At 36.6% G+C, this 18,810-nt stretch overlaps 1 protein-coding gene across 17 annotated transcripts in view; it reads right to left on the bottom strand.

Moving 5' to 3' along the window:
* Window positions 1-18,810, bottom strand: part of Chd9 (chromodomain helicase DNA binding protein 9) — a 214,173-nt gene that overhangs the window by 55,223 nt on the left and 140,140 nt on the right. For all 17 annotated transcript variants that reach the window (XM_076915591.1, XM_076915599.1, XM_076915600.1 and 14 more), the window contains 10 exons: window positions 18,175-18,321; window positions 17,714-17,782; window positions 17,577-17,632; window positions 16,430-16,547; window positions 11,947-12,033; window positions 11,126-11,263; window positions 9,405-9,526; window positions 6,015-6,258; window positions 2,348-2,524; window positions 8-151 (listed from right to left, as the gene is read on the bottom strand). In XM_076915591.1, the coding sequence (XP_076771706.1) occupies window positions 8-151; window positions 2,348-2,524; window positions 6,015-6,258; window positions 9,405-9,526; window positions 11,126-11,263; window positions 11,947-12,033; window positions 16,430-16,547; window positions 17,577-17,632; window positions 17,714-17,782; window positions 18,175-18,321 (1,302 nt within the window). The remainder of the gene's footprint in view (window positions 1-7; window positions 152-2,347; window positions 2,525-6,014; window positions 6,259-9,404; window positions 9,527-11,125; window positions 11,264-11,946; window positions 12,034-16,429; window positions 16,548-17,576; window positions 17,633-17,713; window positions 17,783-18,174; window positions 18,322-18,810) is intronic.

Here is an 18,810-nt window from a genome sequence, read left to right as displayed (position 1 = left end):
AGAGCACCTGTTCCTCTGTTTTCAGATCTCCAAACTCTTGCATGAATGTTGATTCAGACGGAAACCTTAAGGGTTCAAGAAAGTGAAGAAGGCTGAACAGTTCCTCGACTGTATTTTGGAGAGGAGTGCCAGTCAAGAGCACCTTGTGTTCCTACAGAAAACAAAAATGACTAAGTATACGCCTTGGGATTAAAATGAAATGGAAGCTGACATAGGTTATCCCACATTGACTGCAATATAAGCAAGTAGTTTCTGACCCTACTAGTCACAAGTTGATTCAAATATAACAATATTCCCATGATATTCAGCAATGTATTATTCAGTAAATTCATAAAACTTTGATCCATCTTGCAACTTACCACTGTCTATCTTCTTGTTATTGTTATTATTTTATCTATTTGTGGTTGTAAAAGTTCTAAACGTTTGAAGAAGCATATTTTAGGTGTTTCAAAACTAAAACGGTTATCTGTCCCTTTGAACTCAATTGTCAGTGTGGAAACTTGTGAATCAAAGGAAGTTCATTTTTGAAATCTAGATATTGATATTCAGTTCTTCACAGAAAAGCAAGCAGTTGAGTCACTGAGGTTCTGTAATCCAAATAAGCAAATGGCTGACTGGAATATACTTCTGATTATAGAACCCCATCAAAATTTAAGAGCAAACAAGAATTGTTTTAATAGCATACTAAAATGTGATTTGATTATAAGCCAACATATATTTTTATACCTCCATATGTCTATATCTAAATAATATCTATATATCTGATAAGTGTTGGTCTCAAAAAACAGACAAATAAATGTAAAACTGAAGTGAGGAGTTGAACTGGGGTCCACATACATAAGAAAAAGAAGACTCTAATTTTTATTGGGTGTCATTATGCTGATTTGCTCTAGTATTGATGCACTGATTATGGGAAAGTAATTTAAAAATGTTACAAACATTTGCATTTGAAGAAGCAAACATGCCAACAGTAATATGATCTTAAGAACCTCTAGTATTAATTACAGCAAACACCATGAACATGTAGAGTTGGGTTTTTAGGTTGGTGAGATGGCTCAGGGAGTGAAGGTGTTTGAAGCCTAGCTGGATGGCCTGAGTTCGATCCCTAGAAACCACATGATGGGAGGAGAGAACTAACTCATCCAGGGTTGTCCTCTGATTCTACATGTGTGTCATGGAGGCTCAATTTTCTATCATAAATGACATGAGAAGTTTGGTGAAATGGCTTCCTTCTGAATTATTTCCTTTATTTTTTGATATAAAGTAATAATTACACCATTTCCCCACTCCTTTTCCTCTCCCCAAACCCTCCTATGCCCCTCCATGCTCCTCTTCAAATCCATGGCTGATTTTTTCATGATACAACTTGCTTGTTCTATATAACACTATTTGCGTGCATGTTTTCTGGGTTGACCACTTGGTACAGGAGAACCAATTGCTGTGCTGTTCCTGTGGAAGACATTTCTCCCACCCGCACCACTCTTTAGTTGCCTGGAATTATTTGTGTACGGTTGAGGCCTAGGGTCCTTCCCCATCCACTTTAACATGGATAGTGTTCTTGTTCAGCTCCTGTTTAGGCAGTCATGTTGGTATGGCTGTTCGAGTATAGCTTCTGATACTCCTAGGAGATACAATCTTACGGCAAATGCCCTGTTCCTCTGCCTCTTACAATTTTTCCAACCCCTCTTCCACACTACTCTCTGAGCCTCGGATTCAGGAGTTCTATTGTGATGTCTGTTGGGGCTCCACAACTCTGCATTTTGATTGGTTGTGGCTTTCTGTAATGGTCTCCATCTGTTGAAAAAGAGATGTTTCCTTGATGTAGCAAGAGAAATGGCTTTTTATATAGGAATTTAAGGTTTGAAATTCTGTGGCCTTATTTTCTTTTCAATGGTTCATATCTACAGGTTTCTTCTTTTGATTTTTATTTCTTGAGTGTGGATGTTTTGCCTGAATGTATGTGTACCACATGCAGGTCTAGTACTACAGAGGCTGTAAGAGGAGGTAGGATGCCCCAGAACTGGAGCTGGTGATGGCTGTGAGCCTGTGTAGACACTGTTGACTGAACAGGCTCCTCAGCAGCAAGTGCTTTTAACTGTTGAACCTTCTCTTCAGGCCCTCTTCTTTTAATTTTATAAATAATTAAATCTGATCTTAGAAAGTGGCATAGTTTCATAACAGATGCTAATTAAGGCCAAATAAGCAAAATATCTCAGTTAGCAAAATAGTATTTAAAAATACCAGTTCTAAAAAATGTAAAATAATGGTTTTGCATTAGTTTTGAGTCTCCACGTCCTTTACTACCTAGTTAGGAAACTAAGTCAAAATGGTACTTTAAGTTACTTACCAGATTCATAAGTTTCAAACCCTCCAGGAGTTTACAGTTTTTATTTTTTAACCTGTGTGCTTCATCAATAATCACGCATCGCCATTCAATTGCATTAAGTTCTCCACAGCCCCCAAGAATCATTTCAAAGGTAGTGATGATGGCTTGGAATCGGTATGCTCCTCGAATGATGCGCCCCTAGAAGTTACCACACACAATACGCAGGAAGAATATCTTCAGTTTACTTTTTCTTATGGCATAAAAGTAGAATGTGTTATAAGCCATTTTCATTGATGTTTTTACATACACAGACACTTATAAAGTTTCATTATTAGAAATACATTAGATAGCTGTTCAATAACACTGCCAAAAAAAATCATCCCTACCAGGCTGGAAGGAGAGCTTGGTTGGTAAAGGGCCTTTTCTGTAAGCTTCAGAAAGAACCTCAGTTCAGTTCCTAACACCTACATAAAAAGCCTGCTCAGTGTGGTTTCACCAGGCAGGTGGAGTCAGAAGGAGGCCTGGGGAGACCAAGCAGTCTAACTTAAGGGAGGTCCAGGACAAAGACAGACCTTATCTTCAAAGGTGAATGGAGTTCTTGAGGATTAAACCCAAGGAAGCTCTCTCTCACACACACACACGCACATGCTGACACACACATATGCACACACAGACACACACACGTGTACACACACACATGGACACACATGGCATTACTATACATGTGTATTATTTAAACACAAGTAAGTATATCCTAATAAAATGTCTCAAGAAAAGAATTGAGGCTGGGTGTGGTGGCAGACATCTTTAACCCCAACATCAAAAAGATAGAAGCAGGCAGATCTCTGTGGGTTAGAAGCCATACTAGTCTGCATAATGAGTTTCAGACCATGCAGGGCTGCATAGTAAGACTGTTTCAGGGGTAAAAGGGGGCGAGGGGTGAATAAGTCAATTTTAAATATGATTATTATAAAATCTGGCCAAGGAGATTTTAGTACTAATGTTTAGTATTTGTATTTATGAATGTACATTTACAAAGGCAAACAAATAATGAGTATCATAATAGCCGTGTAAATAATTTATTCAGAGAATAGTTATTGCATACCTATGTACTGGTTTTGTTCTAGTTGCTGGAGATATAAAGGGAGGTAAAACAAAGTAAAGTGCTATCCAAGTGGCACCTAGATGCTCGTGCTCCTACTATAGGACCGCTGCTCTAGAGCGCTGGCTTCAACAACTGGATTGGGGAGCTGGTTCACTGTGGTTCATTAATATTAGGGAGCTAATGATTGTTGTCCTGTTAATGTTAAGGCTGAGATAACTGGAGATGTAACTAGGCATTTTACAGGACTCTGAAATTTAGGAAAGAGTTTAGAGTTGCTATGGTTTGGGGGAGTTTCTGTCAGCATGTAAGTGATTTAATGTTATGCTTATGAATGAAAAAGGATGAGGAGACTGGACAGCTACACTGAAGTTTAGAGGAAGGGGTGAGATAAAGTAGTTTAAGGAGCTAGTAACCCTAAATGCAAGTGAGACACAAACTCTTAGGTATTGAAGGACAGAAGGAAAGGTTGAGAAGAACTGTGTCTTTGGATGGCTTATAGATGACCTCCTATTGTCTTCACACTGTGCACTGAGCTAGACAGCAGCTCTACAGTGATATCTACAGTAGTACGATACCACTACCATGGGGACACAGGACAAACTCATGGCATGTCAAGGCTTTGTAAACAGGATTTTTATTATAACAAGGGCTCTTGGGTCTGAGTAATACTAGTTTTGCTCTGCTCTTTTACTGTGATCCACATAAATTTCGTTATGACCCATTTCACTCAAGTACAAAGTTAATTCAATAAAAACTATTTTACAAGGTTGAGATTATAAAGAATAAGAAAAAGAATATATGTAAATTGTTTAAAAGTAATTAGTTGTGGCTATTATTTCTTTATGGTACTTTTTCCTGAGTTAAAAAAAATCAGCAAGGTTTGCTACTACTATAATTCTTAAGCTATTTAATAACTTGAAAACACAGAAGGAAATATCCAACTAACTGATTAAAATACATTTGTAAGACTTAACTTTAAAAGTTGTATCTATATTTACTTTATAGTACAGATGTATTTTGTTCATTTTGAGTCACTTTGAAATTCAATATCTCTAGCTAAGATGTTAGAAACTTTAACATTACTCATAAAATATAATATTATATATATATATATCATTCAGTTTATTATGTATAGAGAATCTTTTGGCTTCAGACTATCATTTATACTAAACTATAATATTTACATTGAAGTTACAGCTTAGATAAAAACCTCTTAAGGTCCCATAATTTTAGTTGAGTTTTCTATTAGAAGCAAATTCTGACTCTCAGTATGAGAGCACATGGTGGTAATCCCAGTACTTGCATGCTAAAATGGGAAGATTCCCATGAGTTTAAGGACAGCCTGGGCTATACAATGAGACTTCTATCTTTAAAAAAAAAAAAGTTACCTAATTATTTTTATGATACCATAGGGCTTTATAATTCTTCAAATGTTTGAAAAGGAGCAATATACTATGTGAGGGAATCACACTAGAATCCAAGATGCCATATGACTGTAAAAGTGCAGAGGTGGTAGTTTTCTGTATGGCAGAGAACTGGATGGTGGTGCATATGTTCAATTTCCTACACAGGCAATATTGTCAACGTTGGAAACAGAAGGGAAAGTGATGTTATACAAACACACACTGCTGCACGCTAATTCTCAGCAGGAAATAACAGAAAATCAGTCACAGTTGGAAACAAGAACACAAGGCCACACCCACTGTCCTGCCAAGGCCACGCCCACTGTCCTGCTTTGAGTTCTACTGTCAGCATATGGCCACATTGCACACTGATTTTTTTTTTTTAAAGAACAAAACAATAAATGAAAGAAAGGAAATTTAGGAGATACTGAGGTAGCCAACCAGACAATAAACCTGTTTAACAGTATAATGCTGTCTGGATTGTGTGATTGTGTTTACTGATTTTGCTTTTATTTCTGAATAAAGTTTTTTTTTTTTTTTTTTTTTTTTTTTTTTTTTTTTTTTTTTTAAATCAGAAAGATCATATTAACATTCAAGACCACAACTTGGTTTCTTCTCTCTGGTCTTTCTCTCTCTCTGCCTCTGTATCTCTTATGAAATCATGAGGTAATCATGCTATGCAGGGGCTTTACTGTGGATCTACTGCTGCCAGCCCACAAACCAAATAAAAAACCAAACAACACTAAAATCAAAATACACTGAACATGAAAGAGAGCCTTTGGCTCACTTCAGTATGCATTTACTGTCATCCTCGTTACTGGAGAGTCAGTGATGAAAGCAGACAGCAGGAACAATACGTTGCAAAGACAGTTATATCAGGAAATAATGGATATTTAAGAGGAGTTAAAAAATAAAAAGAAATTATTTTAGTTAGGAAAATATAGACTATATTCAACTTATGTGTTTTTGTAAATCAATATTCTGTGCTATAGTAAACTAGAACTATTAAACTGGCTCTAGTAACTGCATTTTAGCTACTAAATCTTATCACAATATAAATACAGATGAGGTTCAAGTAAGTAATTAAAATCTGTAACAAAATTACAGATCATTGACATGGAATGCAATCACATTCAGTCATATTCTTTTAAGAAAGGAAACAAAATCAGTAACTGCACACCTGAGAATCCCTGAAGTACATCTCATATTGCTGTATCATCTGTCTGCTAATCAGGCTCCCGTGATAAACAACAACATTAATATCAGTCCATGTACGGAATTCTCTTTCCCAGTTTGCAATGGTGGAAAGCGGTGCGATAATCAGGAAAGGCCCTCTTATACCAGTCAGGAGGATCTCGTAGAGGAATGTAATCGACTGAATGGTTTTGCCAAGGCCCATTTCATCTGCTAAAATGCAGTTTCGTCTGAAATAAATAAATATATTATCCATGCATACACACATCGGGCTTTTCAGAATACTATTGTTTTAAAAGATAAATATACATAAATAAACAAAGATCCAATGAAAATACTTGCATTTATAAAAATATAAAAAGTAGCTGAAATGCAGAGTAAACTCAAATTATAATTTTACTATAATCTGTTAAAGAAACACTTTTTAGATTTTTATAGCTTCAAACGAAGATACCATCCAGTAAGTGTCTGATTTGAAGAATGAAAAGGCAAGAGTAAGGAATGTCAAATATTCAGGAAGCATTTATTAAATATCTTCCATTTTCTCAGGACAGTAAGAGAAGATAGAATACAGAAGAAACAGAGCGTGCTCTCTGCCTTCCAGGGGCATGTGTCTATTAGAGAAGCAGACATGCAAACACATAAGTAGTCCTGCAATGTGCCACTGTAGAAGAACTTATTTCTGGCATTCACCTGTGGTTTTGTTTTAGAAGACCCTACAGAACTTGAAGAGCAAACAGAAAACCTAATTACCAGATAACTAGGCCTTCGCGCGATACATTCTGATCCAGTGTGTATGGAATAAGATCTAAGGAGTCGCATTTTTTAAAAATAAATTCCACAGATGATTTTGCTATGTGGCTAGTGAAGAGCAAACAGAGTAAATGTTTTTATGGAAGACCAGGAGAATACAACAATAAATAATAAACTGGCTAGAACAAAGGAGAAGGCTTCAGGGCAGTTGATTTGTCAACTGAAAATGTTAAGACTTTTTTCAAAGGGCAAAGAAAAGGATCAAAGTAACACATACGAACTAGGGAACCAAAAGGAAAGGAGAAGGGAAGAAAGATCAGTAGAAGAGTCAGAGATTAGACATCATTCTATTACACAAAGTCAGGCGCTAAAAATCTTATAAAAATACAACAAGATTAGCTCAACATTGTAAGTTTTACTTCACTGCTACAAAAGGTAGAAACTAAAGAGTGAGAAAGGAGAAGTTTGGCACTAACTGGAAAGGTGGTATCGCAGTACAGGGAAGACAGGTCGGGCACAGGCACTAATGTTGTTAAGAAAGTAGGACATGCCAGAGTTACGATGACTTGCCCTGGTCACCAACTACATGGATGGGGTAACAGCCAGACTTTAGTGTGTTGTTAGCCATGTGGGAAATATTGGAAAGAACAAATTTGATATGTTGAAAACAGAAAGTAAGATTAGTTTTAAATCTATGATGTACCTGAGAAACTTTGAATCAGATACTAAGGCAGCTAAAGACAAAAATAAATATAGAACCATAATTCAAGGCCTTAAGAATAAAGTTATAGAGTCATAAAAAATATTGGCTAATTTAAATGGAGAGTGAACAGGTTGCTGGAATGGCTGAGAAAAAATACGGAATCTAATAAATGAATTAAAGATAAAATCTAGGGAAAGAGGAAAAAAAGAAACAGCTAAAATATAGAAGAGAAAGAGCCAGCAAACAGTTGAAAGTCATAATTACAGAGAGGCTAAAGATTTTGGAGAGAGTCACACTGAAGAAGGTGTTGAGAATAAGAATGGAAAATTTAAAGGAAGAAATAGCAATTTGTATATATTCACTGCAGGAGAGATGAATTTAATTCTAAGAATATTTCATTAAGGCTAAGAATATTCCACTAACTGGGAATAAGAAATTCAGAAAAGCAACAGAAACAAAGCCCAAAGCTGGATACAGAGCTGCATGCCTGTAATCCTGATGAGACTAACACAAAGGGACGGCCATGAGTTTGCGGCTAGCCTGGTCTACACAGTGAGTTCTATACCAAGATAGGCTAGAGGGTGAACATATAACAGAAATCTAGACTGTGACAGAATGCAAAGAAAACAGGGATCAGGGTGAATGGGAGCTCAAGTTTTGCAGAGAAGTTACAAAGGGACTTGAGGAAGTTAGAAGGAAAAGCAGAGTCAAAAGACTTACACTTTTCTATTTCACTTTTATGAGTTAAATACCGAAATTGTTCATAGATTTAGACAAAGGAGTCTTCCAGCATGGCCTGAAGGTATAAAAGAGGAGAGCTGACCCAAGGCTGGACACAAGACTGTCTGTAGAGTTGAGGCAGCATGATTTGATCGTGGGTGTGACATGAGGTTAGTGCTATGAATCTGGAGAAGTACTAGGAGGACCAGGCACGAAGGCCGGCAAGCATTTGAGAATGCGAAGCCTACTGTCTCTGATTTCTTTGTGAAGCAATCATACAGAGAGACCTGGACAGAGTTATCTAAGGGGTGAGAGGAAAATGAAGAAAATGTAAACCAGGTAATAAAAAAAATGCAAAGGGCACTATTAAGAGAAGACAATTTCTAAAGTGCATTGTTCTTTTACCTGGAAGATTCCCTTGAAGGAATTAATGATTAATATTTATAAAGCATAAGTCAGAGAACACGGCATGGCTAGCAGGCCATTCTCACTCCTCCTAATTAAGCCTCATAACTCAGCATAACTAAGTATGGCAACTCAGAGGAAGAATATGAGAATTAAAACAGGAAAAAAATGGATTTTTCAAAACAAGTACCACTAAATTCCCGCTATCATGTCTAGGATTAACATTTCACTTGTAGATATTACTGTACTTACACTTCATTCTCATTTATGATACCACCTTTTAACTCCTGTGAAATTATCTTTTTACCTCAATAAATTACCTCAATAAATATGTTGTATAAAGTATGTTGAACAACTTAGAAAATGAACAATAGCCAAGGGAAACTATTGTTATATTCCCATAATTTTATGTTCAATTATCTGCTTACAGTCTATGTCATTTGAAATTTACATTAAATATCAACACTAATTTCTACAGGTGTTAACATACAGCTCAACAGATACAATTCTCGAAATAAATTGCCTGTTGAAAAGCTAAAACACAGTGAGTATTTTGAGACTATAAGAAAGTTATTTCAAATTTAACTATTAATAACAAACATGTTAGTGATAGATACTTATAGGAAACAAAGGTTAAACTGGCATTCAAAATTGTAATTCACATTATTTTCCTGAGGTATCATCGTTTTAAATAATAAAGACTTCCTGGCACTAACTGTATAGCAATGTAAGTACCAATTCTGATTAGCATCTTTTGGCATACAGTAAAACCTTTTCTTATGATATACGACATACCTATTATACCAATTGAACAAGAGCCAGTTGAGTCCTTCTAGTTGATATTCCCTGAGTTGATTGCCATTTTTATAATCCCTGGATTGATCTATTTTCTTCCAAATATTAGAGGGAGGACGATCCTTTGTGAACAAAAAATAAAATAAATGATGCATATCTTTCATACAACTTGCTCATGCCAAGCAACCTTGCTTCTAAAAGAACCTTGAAGCCAAAGCATACAGTACCTGATGAAATTTTACCTAATATTTAAAAACCAAGTTAATTCTGCTTAAACGCCCCCAGAGAATGTTAACAGCAAGGCTCACAATGCCACTCATTCTGTGAAGCCCTGATGCTAAAATCAGGTGCTATGAATGAACAGGAACCACACTCTGATATTCTTCATGAAAAGGTTATTTAAATTTTCTTTTCTTAACAGAATTTTCACTACATGGACAAAGTTTAAAAAGGGATACATTGTAAGTCAGGCTTTTACAAGGAATAGCCACGCAGTCTTAAAGTTTTAAATAAAACCGATTAAGAAAACAAAAGGAAATAAAGAGAATTTTAATAGGGATAGAAAAAGGCACCTGAAAGAAAGCAAATGTTCTTTTGTTACAAAAACTATTATCAACACTGTATTGTAGTATCATCAAGCAAGGAAAAGAAAAATGCCATCCAGATGGAAATCACAGAATGCTGACCAGCTGGCCTCTAGACAGTTCTGTGAGTGCTTCTGAGGCCTAGGAAGTCGGGCAAGGGCTCCCTCACAAGGCTGCACTGCCAAGCTGTGCCCGTGGTACCTCAGCTACTGTGTGTGAGCAGAGTGGGGAAGAATGCAGACTGCAGCAGATAGTGTGTAGGGCTCCTTCGTAGGATTATACTTTCACAAGAAAAGCAGTGTGAGCAATATTCCAGCCTTAGCTCCACTATTTAAATACAGAAATAGCACAGTTAATCCAATTCATCCATACAATAAAAACATCTTAAGTTCTTCAGAGGATATAAAGCTGGTATGGAAACAGATAATTGTATACTTATGAGTAATAACTGGCTTAGAGAAAAATAGGCTTGATTTGAATTTTTCATTTAATAGAGAATGAGGAATGTTAGAGATGAAATTGAGAGTAAAATTTATATGAATGATCTAAAAGAGATAACAGGAGACAAATTCAGAGACAGTTGTTTTATTTTGTTTTGTTTTTCAATACGGGTTTCTCTGTGTGGCTGTGGTTGTGTCCCTGAATTCAGAGACCTACTTGCCTCTGCCTCCCAAATGCTGAGACTAAACGTGCTGCCACCACCACCCAGCCATGGAATTGTTAACTGGAACATCTTAGTGAGAATGGAATTTGTAAAAAGATACTTAATGAATTCTTAAGTGTACATTTGTTCAAATAAATTACATTTCTAATCTCTCAAAAACTATGCAAGGACTTAATATTTAGTGAAGCATTATATATAATAGAAAAAATAGGACTACGTGTTAATAGAGAAAAACTAAATTAGTTACACGGGATATTACGTAGCAATTTAAAAGAATACTGTATCAATTGTACACCAAAGACTATATTAACTTAAAGTTAGGGCTGTAGATCTAAGAAATAAGTGTGGGCTTAGATATAAAAAGCCTTGGTTGTAAATCCATATATGCCACAAACACAAAGACTGAAGATAACCTTAAATCAGCTAAATACACAGTACTAAGATCTTAAGAGCTGTCTACAAAGGGCTCTCACCAAGTGTCTTGTGTCAGGCCTTGAAGCTTGCAGTTGTTCAAACTCTTCAATTTTTGCAAGATCTACATCTTCTTTTAATTCCCAGGTGCTATCTTCATATGGCAGTGAGCACCACTTTACCAAGTAGTAAATAACAGACTAAAAAAGAAATTGTTTTTCATTTTGCCACTTGGAAAGAAGTAAATAGTTTAATTAGAAAATGTTTCTAAATAACTTAAAAATGAAAACAAATGAACCATTTTTTAAAAAGGTTTTATGTGTGTGTTTGGGTGCCTCCATGGAGATATGTGTACCATGTGCATGCCAGGTGCCTCCAGGTGTCAGAAGAGGTCAGATGCTTTGACACTGGAGCTAGGCACAAGTGAGGCACCACATGTGTGCTGGGAACTGAGCCCAGCCTTCTAAAATAAGGCTTAGGCCTTAGATTTTGTTTTTGTTTTGTTTTTTTAACAAGTATACTAGGTTTGAATATTTAGAAATTTTAAGGTACTTCTTAGAATAAAATTATATTTACTCCCTATAACTTGAGCTACAGGTTAGTGGGCTGCTGGGTAGGTTCTGGGAACTGAACCTAGGTCCACTGAAAGAGCAGCTAGTGCTCTTACCTACCAGCCTTGCCCATTTCTCCCCCATTTATATTTATTTTAATGTACATTTTTGTCTGCAGGAATGTCTGTGTACGATGTGTGTGCCCTTGGCAGGCAGAAGAAAGTGTTCAATCCCCTGAGCCTGGAGTTACAAACAGTGGGAGACACAACTGCCAAGTGGATGCTGGGAATTGAATTCCATCCCCTTAGAGACTGTTTTTACTAAGTAATTACCTCACCAGTATCCTTATCTTCACAAAAAGAAACTTCCAGTATTCTGTCTACTTCAACATAGTCCGGGTTAAAGGGTTCTTCCTCCATCTAAAATCAACAAGCAAATTTCATGGTAAATTAGCTTACAAAAAAAAATGGAAAGACATAAATATAAGCAAATACATCAGTTTAACTGCAATTACATTTATAATACACAAAATTCTTCCAATTTAATTTTCAAAAGCTATAAAGTATATTATGAACCACCCACTGTGTTGTAAGTAATTTAAGAAAACTAATAGGACTTAAAATACTGTATTCCTGATATGTAACTTACTCTAGCAGATAAGTTTAAAGCTCTAAACACAGCCTGGGCATCTTTCCTTTGCAACTCTGTATGGTAGTAAGACATGAAGACCACTGACTCCACATGCTGTCTCCCATGGCAAATGTCATCACCTTTATCATACTCTTTACCTTCAGGCATGGTCTTGTCTTAATATGCACTTATCTAGCTGAACACTAACTATCTATGTGGCTACTTCATACTCAGATGGACTTGTTTTCTCTACCGCCTGTGAGTGTCCTATCTTCTCTAATTGGATAAATGAAAACACCTCTCTCTCTGCTCCACACTCAGTTACCAAAACAGAAGTGATGTGAGATTTCTTTTCCTTCCTTCACCCTGTGATAGCTAATAAATCAGCAATTTGGAGCCAGGTATCCTTTGCGGGTGGGGAAAAGTAGAAGGATCTCTGAGTTCAAGGCCAGCTTGGTCCCACTAGAGAGTTCCAGGACAGCCAGGACTACACAGAAAAACTCGTCTCAAAAAAACAAAATAGGGGGCTGGAGAGATGGATCAGTGGTTAAGGGCACTGCCTGTTCTTTCAGAGGAATAGGTTCAATTCCCAGCAAACACATGACTGCTCACAACTGTCTGTAACTCTAGTTCCAGGAGATCTAGTACCCTCACACACACATACAGGCAAAACACCAATGCTATAAAATAAATAAATAAATAAATAATAAAAATCGATCAATCAATAAATCAGCAATTTGTACATTCTGGTGAGATTGCATCTGGGTGTGTGCACACGTGTACATGCATAACATACAAAACTGGTTTTTTATTATATTGCCCAAACTGAGTTCAAACTCATGATCTTCTTAAAATATTTGTATTACTGTTCCGTGCCAATGTGTTGGGTTTGTATGAGTTCTGTGTATGTGGTGCCAGAGATCAAACTCAGGCCTTTGACACGCAGTACACACACTCTACCACTGAGCTGTATGCATTTCCCTCAGTCTCTCCTTTTGCTTTTTATTTTTGTATTTTTTTATTTTCAGAGACAGGGTTTCCTTGTCTAGTCCTGGTTGTCCTGGAACTTTCTCTGTAGACCAAGTTGGCCTCAAACTCAGAGATCCCCCTGCCTCTGCCTTCTGAATGCTAGGGACTAAAGGTGTGTGCCTTCATCATGTAGGTGTAGTCTCTCCTTTAAAAGGAGATTCATATTGAGACCTTCTTTCTCATCATCATGGTGCCACTTATGTGAGTCCTTTAAATTTTTATTGACTTTTCTTTGTACATCTGGGTCTTTTGCCTGCATATATTTGTTGTATGTATATGCACTGTGAGCATGCCTGCTGCCTGCAGGTACAGAGGAGGGGTCAGATCCCAGAATCTTGAGCTAAGGATAGTTGTGAAATCATGTAGGTTCCAGAACAAACCTGGATCTTCTGCAACAAGGAGTGTTCTTAATGGGTGAGCCATCTCTCTAGCCCCAGAGGTGGGATGAATGATTGCCACAATCTCTTCGAAGGAGTCCCTGAGCTACTGCCTTCATTTCTTAAAATAGTGGTTTTTATTGTCCCCAATGTACATAATCTTTTTCAAGGACAAATTTCATAGATTGCCCCCTTGCTTGAAACCCTTCACCTATTCCTCCTATTTGTGGATGAGGCCCACACTCGTTTGTGAGGAATGACAGGATTCTTCCTTTCCAGAAGCATCATTTCCTGAAGCGTAACACAACTTTAACCAGATTTCATGCTCCAGCGCACCACACAGGATGTTCTGAGAACCTGGAGCACTCCACATTTTGTCAGAGCTTATGATTTTACCCCCAGCTTCTCTCTGCTGACTAGACTGCTGCTCTCTTTCACCTGCTTGAGCAATTCCTACACATCTTTGAAAGCCCGTTCTCCACAGCCAGCTTAGCTTTAATTGTCTCTCTGTGGTGTGCTGGATGCTATGACTTAATTTAACACCAAGCCCCTCTTGATATTGGATTTGCCTGATAACAACGTGCGTAACCCAACATTGATATTTTCAAAATGAAAAAGGAAGATGGTGATAACTATTTTTTGATGATGAATATATCCATTTGATATGATTCATGATGTTATATATAACTAAAAATCAAATTGTGGCCACAAAGTACATGCAATCTTTGTCAAATGTAGTATAATGATAAAAAGAATTTTCAGTGCTTAAAAGAAAAAAAAAATCACATGGTCTTCCTTATGATACACCTGAGTCAGGTGAGAAAAATCTATCTAGTGAAAACCACAATGATATTCAAGTAACTTATAAGGCAGGCAGGCAGTGGAATTTCTAACCTGAACCAGTCAGAGACTCTAGAGGAACAGGAAGAACTCCCAGCATCTGAAGTGTTACAAGTCCTCCGAGTAACCAACTGTTAGATAACTTTAATGATTGCAAGTAAGAGTGATATATCTGGGTGTGACGGCTAACACAAACTTCAGAACTCTCACATGGCTGCCGTGCCTGGTCTACAAGCAAGCACCAAGTCAGCCAGGGCTACATAGGACAAATCTGACAGGTACCAACTTTCCCCAGCGATCAAGCCACCTCCTGGCCAGATATAACATGGAACAAATAACTACCATACACAATGAATAAGATCCATGGAGAAGGAAGAGCAATCATTCCTATGTCATTTTTTTTTTTAGAAGTCAAGTTTGATGGCATGCTTTTGATCCTGGCACTCAGGAGGCAGGGCCAGCCACATCTATGAGTTCAAGGCCAACCTGGTCTACAAAGTGAGTTCCAGGACAGCCAGGGCTACACAGAGAAACTTTGACTTGAAAAAAACAAAAATAAAGATATGGGAAAAAATGTCTAAGATGGAAAAGCAAATCCAAATTAAAGGAAACATAACAACTAAAAGTAACATGCAGGATTGAACTCTGGAACATTCTGCTATAAAAATACTGGTACAATAATTTCTGAAATACAAATAAGGCCTATTGAAGAAATAACAATTGTACATATGTAAGAGACCAAGTAATGTGTCAGAAAAAATTTACATGTATGATAATAAAAAAGTTGAGACAATGGCTAGAGTTAAAATGAATAGGTAAATACAAAATAATCTAGTTAAAATGAATGTGAAAATTAGTTGTGATATTTTAATAACTACCTTATTCAAGGTAAAGTTTAAACTGAAACAAACTTTTAAAAATCGCAAAACTACAAGGTAGTGGCGCACGAAGGGGCAGGCAGGGTGACCACATCAAGTTCAAGGCTATCCTGATCTACTCAGGACCCGGTGAGTTATGGTGAGCTCCAGGCTAACCTGGGGCAACATAGTGAAACCTGACCAAAAATAAGTATATCAGAGACAGAAAAGAAACAGAGAGAAGGACATGAGGCCACCCGGTGAGGCCTAGAAGTGAACAAACCCTTTTCAGTGATGCTGTGCACTTACACCAAAGTTCATGACAAACATGGGATATGTTTCTTTCTCTAAAAACCATGCTTCCCACCGATTTGCTACTTCCATGACTTGGAGACACACTGAAAAATACCTTGTGATATTAACAGACCCACATTCCACTACAATCAACAAGACCCACGCTACTTTAACAACACAAGCACTAGTTGCCATTGACTTCTGTATCACCTTCAGTACTTCTGTGTTATCTTTTAGAAGACCGGCACTCAGCAGAGAGGAACGGCTAGCCTGGAACTGTTAATGGAGACCAGGCTGACCACAACCCACAGAGATCTATCTATCTGTCACTGCTTCCTAAGATTAAATACACGCACCACTATGGCTACCTATTAGAACTCTTATTTCCGGAGTTGTCGAGGTAATTAGGAAAGAGAAAAATAGTGTATGATTTTATAAATTATAGGTTCTTATCGCCTTTTTCTTTTGAGCTCTTCAGGTGTTATTATGTTTATACATGACAATTGATCTTTTGGTTGCTATGTCAGATGTATACATGGATGACTTCACTTTAAGACTTTACATTTTCACCTTGGTTAAATCAGTGGAGTGGCCAGTTGATAACACTTCTTATTAACTATTAACATTAGTAATGTAAAAAGGAGTGCTTTGCTCTGCGGCTCTGGGACGAGAGCTCAGGGTTCTGTGTGTGCTATGCACATATTCTACCACTGAACCTCATTCCTAGCTGCACCCTTAAATTCTCAATGAGTAAAGAATACCAAGTGCAGTAAAGTGGTTTTCCTTACGTCTGCCAAAAAATGTGCCCTCTGTGCTTGTCTTAGCTTGAATCTCTTGATTTTCTGCTGGATCCTTTTATCTTTCAAAAGCTGCTGTTCCGTGGCCCATTCACAGTGTAGATAAGAGCTAAAAGTTTTATAAATACAATATATTAGAATGATATAGAAAATTGATTCTTCAAATATATTTTTAATTATAATATCTAATACAAAAAACCCATTAGCTTTCATTTTACATGTATGTAATCACTTTATTCAATTTCAATAGATTTCATAAGGCTTCTAACACATTTGATCCCAGAATGCTAAAAATTGTAGCCACGGAGTCATGGTTTGTCTCCATGGCTTGATAAGCTGGCCAGAAGCTATTTCTACAACATGACTTACTTTTTACTATATTGATTTTTGTTATGATCAAAGCTATGTGCATTAAAACTCACACAATTTTCTTTGAAAGAGTTAATAAATAAGTGAAGAAAATTGGAAATTATACAAAAGGAACACATTTTCTCCCAACTGGTCACTCCACTGATTTAACCAAGGTAGAAATGTAAGGCCTTAAAGTGAAGTTGTCTATGTATACATCTGGCATAGCAACTGAAAGATCAATTGCTGTGTATAAATATAAAAATGCCTGAAGAGCTCAAAACAGAAGGGGAATAAATTTTATAATTTATAAAATCATATTTTATAATACTCTTACAGGCTCATATAATTCCAAATATTCAGTCTTAACATGAGAGGTTTTCTTTCCTTCCTTCCTTCTCTTTTCTTTCTTTCTTTTTTCTTTTCTTTTTTCTTTTCTTTTTTTTTTTTTTGGTTTTTAGAAGCAGGGTTTTTCTGTGTAACCCTGGATGTCGTGGAACTAGCTCTATAGACCAGGCTGGCCTCAAACTCAGCAATCTGCCTGAATCTACCTCCCAAGTGCTGGGATTAAAGGTGTGTGCCACCACCGCCTGGCAATAAAAGTTTTCAAAAATAACTTTTTACTTTTTAAAGATTGAGTTCTTACAATTACAAATAATAAAACTTTTTAATAAAATGTAGATAAAATGAAAATATATTAATTGTAACTCAATATACTTACAAGTTAAATAATTTATATTTAACTAAACACCATAATGTTACAGACATAATTTTTAATTCAAATACTTACTAATTTTTGTACTTTACAAAAAATTCCTCTATATCAAGCATAACTCCAGGTGATACCTAAAAAGTTAAAATTAATAACTGTGACTCAAGCAGGATACAAAATATAATACATGTAAAGTATAATGTACTGTTACTTACCTCCTTTTTTACAGCCCTACAAGCTAGTATCTTGTCTACAATTGCAGCGTCTTCTTCACTTGGATTTTCCTATGAGAAAGAGGGAAAAATCTATGATGGAATACATTCTCAAAAAAAAAAAATTGTCATTCAACAAACAACAATGCATTCAGATTGAGCACTACATGAAATGTCAGGAATGAAAAGTAAGTCTTCTCCTCAATGCCCTTGACATCTTCTGCTTGGCCGCTACTAACTGGGCTGTGCTCCTTCATCTCAAAACCTCCACCATCACCACTTTCACCGCCAGCTGGAGGCTCGAGCATATACAAGATAAACATTTGCCCAAGGTTTCCAATCCACTGACAAAGGCTAAATGTTTGATTGGCTCATAGTTGAACTATATGGTGATAATTTAGACAAGGAAGTCCAGAAAACAAGAGAGCTCAAGTTCCTGGTTGCTGGCTCAGGTTTAGTCTTACCACAAACAGCTGCAGAGGCTGTTCTCCAGGCGGAGGGGCCGAGTTCCTCTTCACTCTCAGACTGCCTTTCACCTCTTCTTCAGATTGCTTTCCTTCTGCATCTTCTGCATATTTCTTTCTTTTAATTTGTCGATTTGATCGTCTTTTCTGTAATGAACCACAAGGACCTAATTTTTATAAATTATTTTTAAAATATTTAGCAGGGATTTAAAGAATATTGCTCTTTATATTGGTGATGTCTTAGAAATAAACCTTTGAAAGTCTGCCCCACACTCGCCTCTCATTGCTTTCTGAGTAAAGGCTGTAGCATGCTCATGGCCATGAGTTCACAATCTTCACTTGTCCCAAGTTCAAATATGAGAGCTTAGTGACACCTTTATTATTTTTCTTTATAAAGAAAAGAGCTAAAAAGATCTGCTTTTGTTTTGAACTAGTTCACAGCTAGGGAAGGCAATGTTCTGTTAGTAATACCTTTATTGTTGGGTTAGTTTTCATTAGAAACAATTATAAAAATAATGGGTTACCTTATTTAGCTATTAATTTACTCCCTAGGCAATACGCGTTTTAAACTATATATAGTTTTACACATTGGTACCAAACCTAAAAGTTACATCTAATGGTTATTTGTTAAATAAT

This window comes from Arvicanthis niloticus, chromosome 18, assembly GCF_011762505.2.
Source record: "Arvicanthis niloticus isolate mArvNil1 chromosome 18, mArvNil1.pat.X, whole genome shotgun sequence".
Taxonomy (NCBI): Eukaryota; Metazoa; Chordata; class Mammalia; order Rodentia; family Muridae; genus Arvicanthis; species Arvicanthis niloticus.
The sequence above is the reverse complement of the archived record's forward strand: the minus strand, read 5'-3'. Positions and strand labels throughout refer to the sequence as shown.